This window comes from Archocentrus centrarchus, chromosome 4 (assembly GCF_007364275.1).
Source record: "Archocentrus centrarchus isolate MPI-CPG fArcCen1 chromosome 4, fArcCen1, whole genome shotgun sequence".
Taxonomy (NCBI): domain Eukaryota; kingdom Metazoa; phylum Chordata; class Actinopteri; order Cichliformes; family Cichlidae; genus Archocentrus; species Archocentrus centrarchus.
Window position 1 is genome coordinate 3,257,591 of NC_044349.1, and position 14,110 is coordinate 3,271,700.

Genomic DNA, 14,110 nt, shown 5'->3' on the forward strand with positions numbered 1-14,110 from the left:
CAGTGGTATAATGGCAGCCTGTTTAGGAAATAAACGGCTAAAATAATTTAAAAAACATATATTAAAAGTCGAAAGAACAGCAGCGAACATCCTAAAACATTTCAACTCAAAACAGTGAAATAGAGCCCCCTGGTGGTGAATGCTTTAGTTACGTGGACTTGCTGTTTCTTTTCTGGTGACAGGAAATGGAGGAAAGAGAACAGGGCAGTAAATATCTGCCTGTCTCTACGTCCGTACCCATGTAGTATCTGGTTGTCCAACTCTTTTCTTGTTAGCATGCTTCGCCTAATAATGCTAAGCACGTATTTTAGCAAAATCGTGATTACTTGAGCATAGCTTTAGTAAAGGCAGGCCACAAAGGCTAGTTCAGCCAGCTAATCTCAATACCAGCCAGCGTCGGCTTATAACCTGCTTCAGGCAAATTTCACTTTTTAAGCTGCTTTAACTTGCTGACGGTTGCTGTGCACCTGCAAGCTGCGTTACAACGCGTACGATGGAGGTGACGCTTTTCATCTCACCTGCGCGGGAACCCGACTTACTTACAACACCAAAAGGAAAAGAACGGCAGTGCTCTTGACTGTTTGTCCTTATTAAGTAATGGGATGGTGGTGGATTTGTCATCAATTGAATTTCCTAAGAACTGTCTCTTTAGGGACCGACAGCATGCTGTACAGGTTGTAAAGCCCTTTGAGGCAGAATAGTGATTTAGGCTTTGACTCACTGTAATGCCAACATGTGAATGTCTGCATTTGTGTGGGTGTTTAGGACTACGACCTGAGCCAGCTGCAGCAGCCTGATGCCCTGGAGCCAGAGTGTGTCAAAGTGGGGATCAGACGTCTGGATGAGAGGCCCCTCCATCATGACCACCAATACCCTCTCCGCTCTGCGGCCCCCCACCCAGGAGACATAGGCGACTTCATCCATGAGGTACAGCAATAAGCAGTATCTATGGGATGATACATCAATGGTCCACAGACCTTTATGACAACATCTTTGTGTAGAATGTCAGTTAAAACCTGAGAGTTCAGCAGCGTCTCAGCCTCGCAGCTGAGATTCAATCTGTTTGCCCAGATTAAATTCCAGTGTTGTACACATGCACTTCTAAGCACACAGGAAGGGATGAATCACAGCTTCAGTGAAATTCAAACTGTCTCTCTGACAGCACTAAGTGAACACTGTGTCCATAAAAAGCTGGATTTGACAACATTAGTAACTTTTGCTTCTCTCATCTTTTTTTCCCCCCTTTGGTGTCGAGCATCAAAGACCGGCCAGGATGTGTGCAGTTTACCTCATCACCTTGAAGGATTTGAAATATTCAAGTTCAAACAGTTTTTTTCAAAGCTCTATGTAGGTATTCTGAGCTGCCAGTATGAGAACGGGCCCATTGTAGCAGTCTGAGTCTTTGGCTGTGGCTATTTAAAACTGAAAGCTGTGCATATTTAAACAGGGGAGCACACAGTAACCATCACACAAAAAAAAAAATGATGCAGATTTAGATTGTAATTCATTCTCGGATACTTTGTTCACAGCAGTTCTCTAAGATAAATGCCAGATTCACACTTTAAATATCTTTGATCAGACAGTTAGCAATGATAATTATGGGTGGCTGGTTTATTTAAGACACAAAGAGAGAGAAGGGGGCACTATAGCAGGAGTGAGCGACATTTAGAAAAACACAGAGAAAATAATGTGTAATTCTCAATTAGCTGTGCTGATGGTCAGGATTAGGCTGCCGGGGACCTAACTGGAGGTAAATCCACAATGTTTAGTTGGGTCCAGGGAGCCAGAGCTTCTTTCAAAGTGTTTCTTTGGGCATCGGCTGCTTTTTCACTCATTTTTAGTGCCGTCCTGCTTGTTTTCTTTTTAGTTTTTCTTTTTGTTGTTTTGGTTTTTTGCTTTACTGACCTATGAACTATTCAAGCATAAAAAAGGCACTAAACAAGCGTTGTGTTTACATATAACAGACAACTTAGCAAGCAAAGAATCGATTCGTTAGACACTTTGTTACCAGCAGCTTGTTGCAGAAACAAATAATTTGTTCCCCTTCTTTGGTTGAATCTATATCAAACATAACAGTTGTATTTTTGAACCAACAAGGTGATTCCCAAAGAGCTATTAGCCCAAAATGTGGCATATTATGGCATGCTGTGCAATGTGTCCTTAAAAAAACAAAATCTCAGGAAACTGAACAAGTGGAGGACAAAAGAAGTGGCAGACCCAAAGACACGTGGCCTGAGAGATGCATCTGGCCCTTGAGTCGATCCATTTACCGTGCGCCAAAGTCTCATCAGAAATGGTCTCAGTGGAGGAGTGGCTGTCCAGGAGACATTCTTAGGAAAGGGAAATGGGGAGAATAGGCTGCAGTATGTCACATTAAACAAGAATTGGGCTGAAAATCAGTGTCTACAGGTCTAATGGAGAGATGAATCAAAATTTGACATTTTTTGATTCGTCAACTATATGCATGCAGGAGGTCAGAAGAGGTACAGCAGTGTGTCTGTTTAAAAAAATGGTGGGGGCTCTATCATAGTTTGGGGCTGCATTTTAGCCAGTGGTGTTAGGGATCTTGTCAAAATTGATGGAATTATGAAAGCAGTAAAGTACAGTTGGATTTTGATGCGCCATGTAATACCATCTTGAAAGCGTGGGATCTTCTTGACAGACTGCGGAACAAAAGGCAGCCAGCATTCAAAGAACAGCTTGGATTGTCCTTCAGAAAGCCTGCAGAACCCCACTGCTTAATGAAATTACAAGAAAGCTACCTTGAGAGTTCAGACTAGATTGAAGAATAAAAGTGGTCATATCAAATATTGACTTTCATGCATGTTATAATTCTACAGAATCTCCTTTTGCCTTAAATGCTGGCTTTGTATGTATGTTTGCACAATTTTCAATAAATCACTGCACATATTTCCCAATTTTCTAGTAAAATATAAAGAAATTAGGTGGCTCAAGACTTTTGCACAGTACTTTAGAAGAACTCAGTTTCTTATTTGTATCAATCCACATAGTGTAGCTTATGGATGTAGTGTGCTTTTTTGTACCGAAAGAAATCTGTCATAATCACTACGTTCATATTTGATCTGTTAAAAGAGGGCGTCCTTACTTGTGATACTCCAGAGTTATGAGCACCCAAAATCTGATATTTGCAAGAAGAGGTTTAAACAATTAATAACAAACAGCTTCTAGTGCAGGGGTCAGTACGTTTCAGATAAACTCTTTTGAAGATGATGTTGTGAGACCGCACCTGAAAGAGTCATTAGGTGACCTGAGACACCTGCCATCATAGCCTCTGCCACCTTTGTTTGCATCTCTCCTCCATTTTCTTTTTCATTTTTGGCCACAGCAGCTTTTTGTGACAGTGGAGAGAGACAGGAAATGGGGTAAAGATACAGGGGAAGACACGCCGGGCCGGGACGCAAACCCGCGCCGCCCGCACCGCAATGCGGCGTGTGTGTGTGTGATCGCCGGCTTCGCCACTAAGCCACCCAGGCGCCCCTCTCCTCTTTACTTACATATATAAACACACCTGACCAATTATTGCATTAAATGCACTCCTCCACTTGGAGCAGCAACCTATCCCTGACCTGGAGTGAGCACTCCACCCTTTTCCAGCTGAAAACCATGGCCTCAGAGTTGGAGGTGCTAATTCTCGTACTCATTGCTTCACACTTGGCTGCAAACCGCTCCAGTGCAAGTGGAGTGGAGGCAGTGGAGGCCTAACAGGACCAGATCATCCGCAAAAGGCAGGATGAGATTCTGAGGCCACTAAGGAGGAAGCCTTCCCCCACTTGGCTAACCCTGACGAAGTCTGACACCCACAGGAAATGAGTCCAACTTATTGCCGGCACTACGGACCAAGCTCTTGCTGCGGTTGTACGAGGACTCAATGGTCCATAACAACAGGCCAGACATCCCAAACTCCTGCAGTAGCCCCCACAAGATACCCAGATGGACACGGTCAGATGCCTTCTCCAAGTCCACAAAACACATGTAGACTGGATGGGCAACCTCCCCCGCACACTTGAATATCCTTGACAAGATAAAGAGCTTATCCAGCGTTCCATGACCAGGACAAGAACCACATTGTTCCTCCTGAATCTGAGGTTTGACTAATGGCGAGGCTCCCAGGGAGGCTGAGTGTTATCCCCCTATAGTTGGAGCACAACATTCCAGTCCCCCTGCTTGAAGATGGCAACCACCACCCCAGTCTGCTAATCCAGAGTCACCGCCCCAGATCTCCATGCGACATTGAAGAAGTATGTCAACCAAGACATGAGGTCCTCGAAGTGCTCCTTCCACCCCCCCTCCCCCACCCCCCCGGCTATATCCTCAGTTGAAGTCAGGAGCACCCCACCTGCAGTACACACGATACGAGTAGAGCACTGCTTTCCCCTCCTCAGTTGCCTGATGGTTTGCCAGAATCACTTCAAGGCATTCCGAAAGCTTTTTCCATGGCCTCACTGAACTCTTCCCACACCCAAGTTTTTGCTTCAGCCACCGGCCAAGCTGCATTCCACTGGGCCTTCCGGTACCCATCAGATGCCTCCGGAGTCCCACAGGCTAACCAAGCCCAATAGGACTCCTTCTTCAGCTTGATGGCTCCTTTCACCTCTGGTTCAGGGGATTACCACCATGACAGGCACCAACCACCCTGCTGCTACAGGTCTGTGTGGCAGCCTCAACAATGGAGGTGCAGAACATGGTCCATTTGGACTCAATATCCTCAGCCTCCATCAGAATGTTGTCAAAGTTCTGCCAGAGGTGAGAGTTGAAGATCTCAAGAAGACTGGGGCCTCTGACAAGTGCTCTCAGCACACCCTCACTAAGTATTTAGTTCCACTAGGTCTGTCCAGCATCCTTCTCTCCACCTGATGGTGATCAGTTGACAGCTCAGCTCCTCTCTATACCTGAGTGTCCAGAAGATACGGCCGCAGATCTGATGATACAATTACAAAACTGATCATCAACAAATGACCTAGGGTGTTATGTTTAAACATGGTGTTTGTTATGGACAAACTGTGGTTTGCACAGAAGTCCAATAACAACACACCATTCGGGTTCACATCAGGTAGGCCGTTCTTCCCAGTCACGCCCCTCCAGGTTGAGGTGAACCCAACTATATCTAGCCGGCATCTCTCAACCTCAAACGCTAGCTCAGGTTCCTTCCCTACTAGACATGTGACGTTCCATTTCCCAGTCAACAGCCTCGATAGCCAGGGATTGGTCCACCAGGGCTTCTGCCCTTGGCTGCCACCCAACACACACTGCACCCGACCCCTATGGAGCCTCCTATCGGTGGTGGCCTACAGGAGTGTGGCCCCATGTCTCCTTTCAGGCTGTACCCAGTTGGGCCCCACAGGTTAAGGCCCAGCCACCATGCACCCTGTCTCGAGCACCCTCCCCGGGCCTGGCTCCAGGGTGTTGCCCCAGTAACCCTATTCCAGGCAGGATAAACCCTCCCCTTGATCTTTTTCTCATATGGGTCATTTGAATCACTCTTTGACCAGCCCCTCACTCAGGATCAGTTTGTCTTGGGAGACCCTACCAGGGGGCAAAAGCTTCCAGACAACATAGCCCCTGTGATCCCTGCGACACACAATAAGGTGGTGATTCATAGAGAGATTTTTACTGTATTTGTACTGTAATTTTGTACTGTATATGAAACTATTATTTTTTTCCTTTCATCAGTGGTGTCACTCTCTGTCTGCACCACACGTAATTCTTTCTAAAAGCAGTACACTCTCTTGGATGGATTATGATGACTCTCAGAATTATTCATATAAGCATCTTGGAGAGACTGAACTCTTCTTTTAACAGGGCTGACATCATCTCTGGCATAAAGTTATTGCTGTCGATGCAGCTGATGCATGTTTCTGTCTATGCACTAGTTGCATCCATATTGTTAGCATGTACGTGTGTGTGTGTGTGTGTGTGTGTGTCCCTTTGGTTGGGCTGCATAAAGACATCTGCCAAGCACAGCTATGAATAATGATCAGGAGCTGTCAGACATGGCAAGCTGATCTAGACAGCTTAATCCTGCAGACATGACAAGCCGATGCAAGCCGATCCCGCCTCTCCCGCTCAGCGTTAATTCTCTCTTTCCATTGAGTTCCAGAGTGACAGGAGTGTCTTCAGTCGGACGACAGGCGGGGCCCACAAAAAAATTTTCACAGCTTATCAGATTTGCTTCTTTCACTTCAGCCGTTCTGAGTGACAGTGAAATGCAAAACACACACAAAAAAAAACATTTTCTGGGCTCCTACTTTTAGCCATTTTTGGTTCATAAAAATAGTGTATATTTGTAAAATGCATATGTTTACAGTATGTAGGAGGGGTTTGGTGGCTTTAAGTTTAGGCCACACTGGGTAATCTGCTGAATCTCCTCGTAGAGATAGAGGCAGCATCTGTCCAGCATGACCTAAATCCTCCTCTCTCTTACACTCCTCCATAATCCCTCCTTCGTTCCTACTGTCCATCTGAACCCCTTCCCTCTCTCACACACACACACACACACACACACACACACACACACACACACACACACACACACACACACAACTGCAACCCTAACTATAAGCAGTACTTGCCTAGCCATGACTTGGTTTCTGACCCCAAAAGGTACGAGGTCCCCACAATGTGATTATGAAAACAAGCTCACATCATGAAGAATACAGGTACACAATTTGACTCTAACTCACAATAACACTCCATCTCTTCCTCTATCTTCCTCTGATCTCTCCCATGTCCCACCCTTGTTCCTGTTCTCCTGGGACTGAAGTAAAAGTGAGTCTGAAGCTTGAAATTTTGAATCCCAGTTGTTTTGGGAAAGTGAGCTTTGCCCCCATCAGGTGGTCAGTTGGGGGTGGGTGGGGTGGGGTGTGTATATTGGTTTTATATTTTTTTACCATTCATGTTAAAGCATGAACATAGGTTTCTATAATACTGTACAGTTACTATAGAAATGTAGGATTACTATAATCCTATACTTAATAATGTCAGACAGCTCGCTCTACCATAAATTGTGCTTTTCTCTGTCATAGAGAGTTTCTGGAGTTTGAGTTGTTGCAGGTAGAAAATCTCTGGTACAAACACAGAAATATCTATCCATATTCAGTTTTACTCAGCAGAGATTTTCATACAGTCTTTACTGATTTAGAAGTGATGAGTAGGAAACTCCCAAGATTAATCTGTGCCATGAGTCTAGTATGAATAAACCTAACGCCACTACAAACACAGTCTGTGTGTGTGTGTGTGTGTGTGTGTGTGTGTGTGTGTGTGTGTGTGTGTGTGTGTGTGTGTGTGTGTGTGTGTGTGTGTGTGTGTAAGGTAATATCATTAACCTGCCACAGCAACCACGGATAGAGTGCCACTGAAGAGTAAATGTAACCTTCAGCTGACCCACCCAGTGTGTATTTACCAACAGTAACCCACAGTAGACTCAGTACTAGAATCCACTTATATGCTGCAGGTTCTCGTCTACAGCGTTAATGAAAGACCACCAGTTCTTGGTCAAATTTGGGTTTTTTGGCAATCTAGAGCAGTGGTTTCCAAAAGGTCTGATGAGGACTGTTCTCCAATGATCTTCACTTAGACCACAAATATCAGCAGCCTTCAATCTATGTTTATATTAACATAGATTCAGGATGTGTATGAGTACAGGTGTGCCCTGAAATTTTGGTTTACACGTTGGCCTGCTCCACAAAAAGTTTGAGAATGACTGGTCCAAAGCCATTTGCACACATGAACACCAGACAGCGTCGGTGGAATCGACTCAGGACCTTGTCTGAAATGTCCTTTTCTCACATGTTGCATGTTCAGACTGGAATTACTCCAGACCAAGGTGTTGTCAGGGAGTAACATGCAGGAGGCATAAAAATGTGATGAGCACTGTGAATTAAATGGACAATTAGGTCTACCTTTGTACTAGGGAACTGGCAGGTTCAATGTTTGAGCTGACTGCTTTGGTAATTGATTTTCACCCTTGCACCTTCAGCAGGTAATGACTGCAAAAGTTCAGCTTGTAAAAAAAAGCTGGTTTTACATATCACTTTATTTGCAGTATTGTTCTCTCACCTTCTTTCCTCCTCCTCTTCCTCTTCCTTTTCCAGGGCCTGAAGGCAGCAGACAATGACCCCACCGCCCCCCCCTACGATTCCCTGTTGGTGTTTGACTACGAAGGCAGTGGCTCCACCGCCGGCTCCCTCAGCTCCCTGCACTCCTCCTCGAGCTGCGGAGACCAGGATTACGACTACTTGGGCGACTGGGGGCCACGCTTCCGCAAGCTGGCTGACCTGTACGGCGGAGGGGATGATTAGCACGCCCAGCTCCCCATTAACAACGGCCACTCTCCCCCCACCCTTGCTCCAGAGCTCAGGTGGTGGGCGGAGTAAAGAAAGATATGATATGGGGTAAACACGGGGTTTGGATCTGCACTTCTGTATTTCTGCGAGACAGCTTGTAACGAGACTTGCTGCCTCTTAAGGACAGTTTGATGGCACTAGGGGCCATGCTGACTCCTGGCCTTGCGAGGCCTGGCACTGGCTAGCATTCAGGCTAATTGACATGATCTGAGCGTTAGCCTCTGTGCTAACAAATGCGAGCAGCCAGAACAATGCTCTCAGCGAGGATGTTGTCTTTGTGATGGTTGAGAGCTTCGACAGCCATGCTACAGACGTTCATTTACACTTGAATCTTACAGTACAGCAGCACTGGGGTCAAATGTGCCTTTTGTACATTCTTTTGATTGTGTTCAGTCTTGATTCTGTATGTTGCTTTAAATCTCCCGGTGTTTTGCAGCAGCAACTGCGCCATGTTAATGAGAGCATGTGTGTATGTTTGGGTTCCACCTCATAACTTGTATGTATGTGCGAGCAAGTGTAAATCATTTTCATAGAGACACACTGGATGGATACTCTAAAGGGCAAAGCCTACTATGAGATGCCTTGGATGATCCTACCAGCAAAAAGATGGCTTTAGTGTGCAGCTCTGGGCCTAATAAGACCCACAGAATCAAAAATCTAAACCTGGATTTGATGTGACATTTTGTCTTGTATTGCTACTTAAAATTGCAGCTATGGTCATACCGCATGTGTACTGTATGTGTTGTGTGGTGGCTGTGTTTTTTTTGAAGCACATCCTTTTCACTACAGTGCTCGGGTATTAATGTGACCGTCTGCGTCAACAAAGCTGACCGAAGTTTTCATTTCCTCGGTGCTCTGCCGCACTGATTTCCCCCTGCAAACGCCGATCATTCAGCATCAGCCCCCGCTCAAAGCTTTGAGTAAATAGCTACAGAGAACAGCTGCCTCCTCCGGCTTTCAACACTCGTAGATGGTCGAGAACATTTAGTGCTCCAAAATGAATTTAAACAAGTGTTTGGGAATCTGTGAGGTTTGTGCAAACACAAAATGTCATTTGTGGTGCAGTTAAACTGTTGTGGTTATGTCCTTGCTGTGCTTTCACAAAAGGGAATCTAAAATGGGATGCAGTTTAGCTTGTTTGCAAGATGACAAAACACTGAAGCAAAGCAGTGAAAAGCAAGTAGATAAAATATAATTTCCATTTGAGTGTTTGTGCAGATGAAAAAACAAAGCATCAAGGCCACAAACAAAAGAGCCTGAATCTAAAAACATTTCTGTTTTTTTTTTTTGTTTGCAGAGCCACAGATAGAGGAAGTGACAGATAAAATTAAAATTCCCATCATAAAAGAAATGGATCGGGTAATGAAATATTTAATGAATATGACAGAGATGGCAGCAGTGAGTTTGTGTCTGGTCTAGGTTGAGCAGACATGCTCTGGATGGAGCCTTTATTTACAGGTGAAAATTTATATTTGATGAATAGGTTGTGAACAGAATACAAAGAGACTGCTGACTAATATTCAGGCCTTGCCTTGTTGCTCATTTTCTCTGTAAAGTCTAAAGGAAAGATGGTAATTAAAGTGTTTTTATATTTCTTATAGCAGTAGAACAGATGGATGTGCATGGTCCATTTGTACAAAAAGAAATGTTAAGGTGCAGGAAACCCAGTGATGGGTTTCCACAGGCATGTGGACAAAAATGTCTTCTTTACCATCTAGGTTGTTTAGTCCCTCAGAGGCTGCAGAAGTAAAGTGTTTCGCCTCGTGCAAAGCTAAAAAATACTTTCCCATAACAACCAACAGAAGAAAGACGAGGACAGCAACATGTTTTCAAAACTGAAGTGGAGGTTCTGTGATTTCACTCGCCTATTTTTCCTCTCTGAGCTGAATCATACAGCTGCCCACAAATGGCCACTATGAGCTTGTCTCCCTCTATGAGAGAATTTCAACTGGTTTATATTTTTTTTACAATGTTCAAATATTTTCAGACATGTTTTAGTCTCTTTTCACGCTGTGTGGTCGCAGTACAGGCAGATCAGCTGATACCCTTCTACCCATGCAGTTAGTAAATGTGGGCTAGTTAAGCTGTTATAGTCTGCCCACAGTTGCCATGCTTATGCAAGCCACTTTGCAGTCCACCTTCTGAGTGTCATGTCTGTCATTTTTGACGCCTGCTTTCCCTGTAAGTAGAAGAACAAAAGGGCCCAAGAATAAATCCAAAGTAAAAATGAGTGCAGATGGAAATAATCTTCTTTTAACTTTAATGGACCTAACTGAACTCCATTCATCCATCAGTTTTCTTAACCACTTCGGGTCTCAGGGGAGGCTCCCTATCCTAGCTATCATAGGGAGAGAGGGGGGAGACCTCCAGACATGTCGCCAGCCTCACTCACTCTCATATCCACATATTGCGAATTTAGAATCACCGAATAACCTAACGTGCATATCTCTGGACTGTGAGAGGAAACTGGAGAACCCAGAGGAAACCCACACAGGCACAGGAAGAGCGTGCATGCTGGATAAAGAAGAGCCTCGGCCCCAGTTAACTCCATTAATAGAAATCCCTTGTGCATAATTTGTCTACATATGTGCATTTCAGTCCACAGTCTGTTACTCACACACTTTGCTTTCAGGCTTTTCGGATGATCAAAATGATTTTCCGTGACGGCACACAGCATTCTCCTTTAGCATCCATGGTCATTCTTGGCTGATTGATGATTGATGTCCCTGGGACCCTTTTTTGATTTCACTCATCAGGACGTTTTTTTTTTTTTGCCTCAGTGGCTGAACCATTATAAATGACTCTGGGGATTCATCAAACAGTTAACTAAACATTTGTATAGGCTTGAGTGACATTGCCTGTTAGCAATGTGAAGGCTACAAACAACCAATAATGCAGTAGTTTTCTCATGCAGTCTGAAGCTTTCTCCATTCAGTGACATCATGTTCAGCTGCAGACATCAGTGTCTTCTCAACTTTAATAAGCAGTTTTATTTTATACATTTTAAACCTAATTTCCAGATGAAGTATTATCACATATTTTAATTCATTTGTTTGATGATTTAGCGTTTCCTGCACCTGTAAAATTGAGTTGACCGAAGCACCAAGCACCATGCTCAGGACCAGTTTTCCATCTTGGTGAAGCTGTGTGAGTGTTGTTGTGTAGAACAATTGCTGGTCAGACCCAGAGCTGCACAAAAGAGCTGCATATTTTTTGCCTGTCTGGTTTTCCAAAGCTGGTGAGAAAGACATGTACAGTAATGTTAGACTTTAGATAGATACCTTCTGTTGTTTTTTTTGTTTTGCTTTTATCACAATATAATGTATGCAGCTGATTGCTAATAAAGGGAGTCATCAGTCCTTGTTTTGTAGCAAAGATACTTCTTGATACTCTGCTGTGGTGGATTAAATACAAAAAGGCAATGTTTCTTCTGTCTGCTGATGATTTGCCTTAGTGTTCTCTGGTACTCTTCAACTGGCTACTCACTGTAAACTGAAATATGTACAGATTGTATTTTTTCTCTTGTTGTTCTTTTGGCTGTGGTCTCTGAAAATGACATGCTAATATCTTGAATCCTTGTATATGTGTAATTTGGATTACAAATTAAAACGTTTTTGCATGTTTTTATCTTTTTATTATGGGAAAACAATATTTCTTGCATTTTTTTCAAATGAGTTAAACATCAAACCCACACACACCAGTGCGCTGTCTCTCAGAGGGCTGGAGTCTGCCTTTGAAGTGGTTAAGCCCAGAGAGGCGGCTCATCCAAACCTTAAAGGTCAAAGAGATCAATGACATTTTAATTAATTGTTTTGTCACCTGTGTGAATAAGCCAACTGTTGCATATTTCCACATCCAGTAAACACAAAGCAGCATCATTATTCATTTGGAGCGATGTTTTTATCCACCTGGTTTCATTTTCCTTCATTCTAATATATATTTATTAACAGCTAAGAGCTCCACAGTGTTCATTAGCTAGATAGAGGGTTTATCAGAGCTTACCTGCTGTGGCCAAAAGGACACTGTTACCTGTTTTTTTTTTTTTTTACCAACAACCTGGAACAGATGCTGATGGCAAAAAGCCGGCATTACAAAATTTCTGGGTCACAAAGTTGGATTCACTGATGTTAGTGTTTATGAAGGGGCTACTGCAAGAACTTCACTAATGAATGGCAGATGCAGCACAAACTGCCAGTAATGCTGCACAATAAGTGGTTCCCAAATGTCCAAATGTGGGCTGGCTGTCAGAAGGAACCAAGGCAGAACCATCACCGGCATTCACACAGTAACAGGCTAGGATGACGGCTAGGCCTCCTGTAGAGTCATCACACTACAACTGTCCTCTATTAAAATGAAAAAGTGATTCAAGCATGTTTAAGTATATGTCATAAAAAAGGGCAAACTGGAAATGCAGAAATACTTTCACAATGTAAAACAAGTCTTAAAGGCAAAAATTTCCCATGCACTTTTTTAAAATTGGGGAATTTTCCAGAAGACTAATTAAAAACACAGATATGCTAATTAAATCAGCAGAGAGCATTATATGCTAACTTTTAATCCCATTTGTGGCTTCAACTCTAAGAATTGGCACTCGTGTGAGAACAGAAAACATTCTGTTCTCACACGAGAGAAGATTTTCTGTGCCAAGAAACACAAGAGACGATGCACCTGTTTTTCACCAACGCTAACCCGGTCCCACATGGGCGAGGGAGTGATCTGGAAGGAACAAGGGCACCGGAGCGATGCAGAGCTGCACAGGAAGTTGACCTTGAAGGGGAAACTTGCAAAACTTAATTATCACAAGTGTTGCAGTAATTTTTTCAGTTAAAAAGTGCAACATCACCTTTTAAAAGATTGAAGGTTTTGAAATCGGGGAATCCACAGGAAATGTTGCATTGACTTCCATCCATCCATCCAAATTTCAATATAAAGTGCAGAGATGGGATATTTGATATCTGGTATCTTCTGATGTCTTTATATGTCTTGAGAATCCTCGACCAATAGCTGAATATTCTAATTTCACCTCAGGGTGACGTTAAAGACAACCATGCCATGAAAATAAAAGCATTTTTGTTTTTATTTTTAATTGTATATTTTTGCATTTTTGAAATAATAGATTCTTCTAGTGTCTGTGAGGCTAGACTCATCCTACTTTCATTTAAGTCCTTTGTGTCCCACATTCCCTGAGTCCTAAGCCTCTGAATTTGGAAACAGTTTGCGCTACCAGTAGATTTAACTCTGTTTGTTACCATTGTAATAAACCTGTAGGGTTTAGCCTGTCTCAGTGCATGCTGCACAGCCAGCACTTCACCTAAACAGGATAAGCAGGTTTGGAAAATGCATCTATAGATTCACTGCAGATTGAATAAATGGCTGAACACCAGGTCATGTGATAAACACTGGAACAGAGTGGCATGTATTCCTGCATTGGCATTCAGCATGTTTGTCACAGTCTAGTCCTCAGCAGCTTCTCTGTGACAGCTTTAAATCCTCTTCTTCCTCCTTTGGCCTTTTATCTTCAATTCGACACGACACACACACACAGAGTGTTTTTGGTAACCAGGCCCAAGGGCACATCAGCAGTATCTTTCCCCAGCAGCCAGCCACAAGCTCACAAGCACAAGAGCAGAAATGAAGGCAGAGAAAATAGGAAAGGCTCAGTCCATCTCCTGAGATCTCACACAATTAGGCAAACGCATTTGGCCTGCTGCAGTGCCCTGTGTGTATGTGTTCAATCATGAGGGCTC

The 14,110-nt window shown here is 43.6% G+C and overlaps 1 protein-coding gene across 1 annotated transcript in view; it reads left to right on the forward strand.

Moving 5' to 3' along the window:
• LOC115778616 (cadherin-2-like) overlaps positions 1-11,984 on the forward strand; it is a 94,051-nt gene extending 82,067 nt beyond the window's left edge. Inside the window, exons 15-16 of the mRNA XM_030726762.1 lie at positions 766-927; positions 8,112-11,984. Of these exons, the coding sequence (XP_030582622.1) occupies positions 766-927; positions 8,112-8,318 (369 nt within the window). The 3' untranslated portion in view covers positions 8,319-11,984. The remainder of the gene's footprint in view (positions 1-765; positions 928-8,111) is intronic.
• The last annotated feature ends 2,126 nt before the right edge of the window (positions 11,985-14,110 follow it).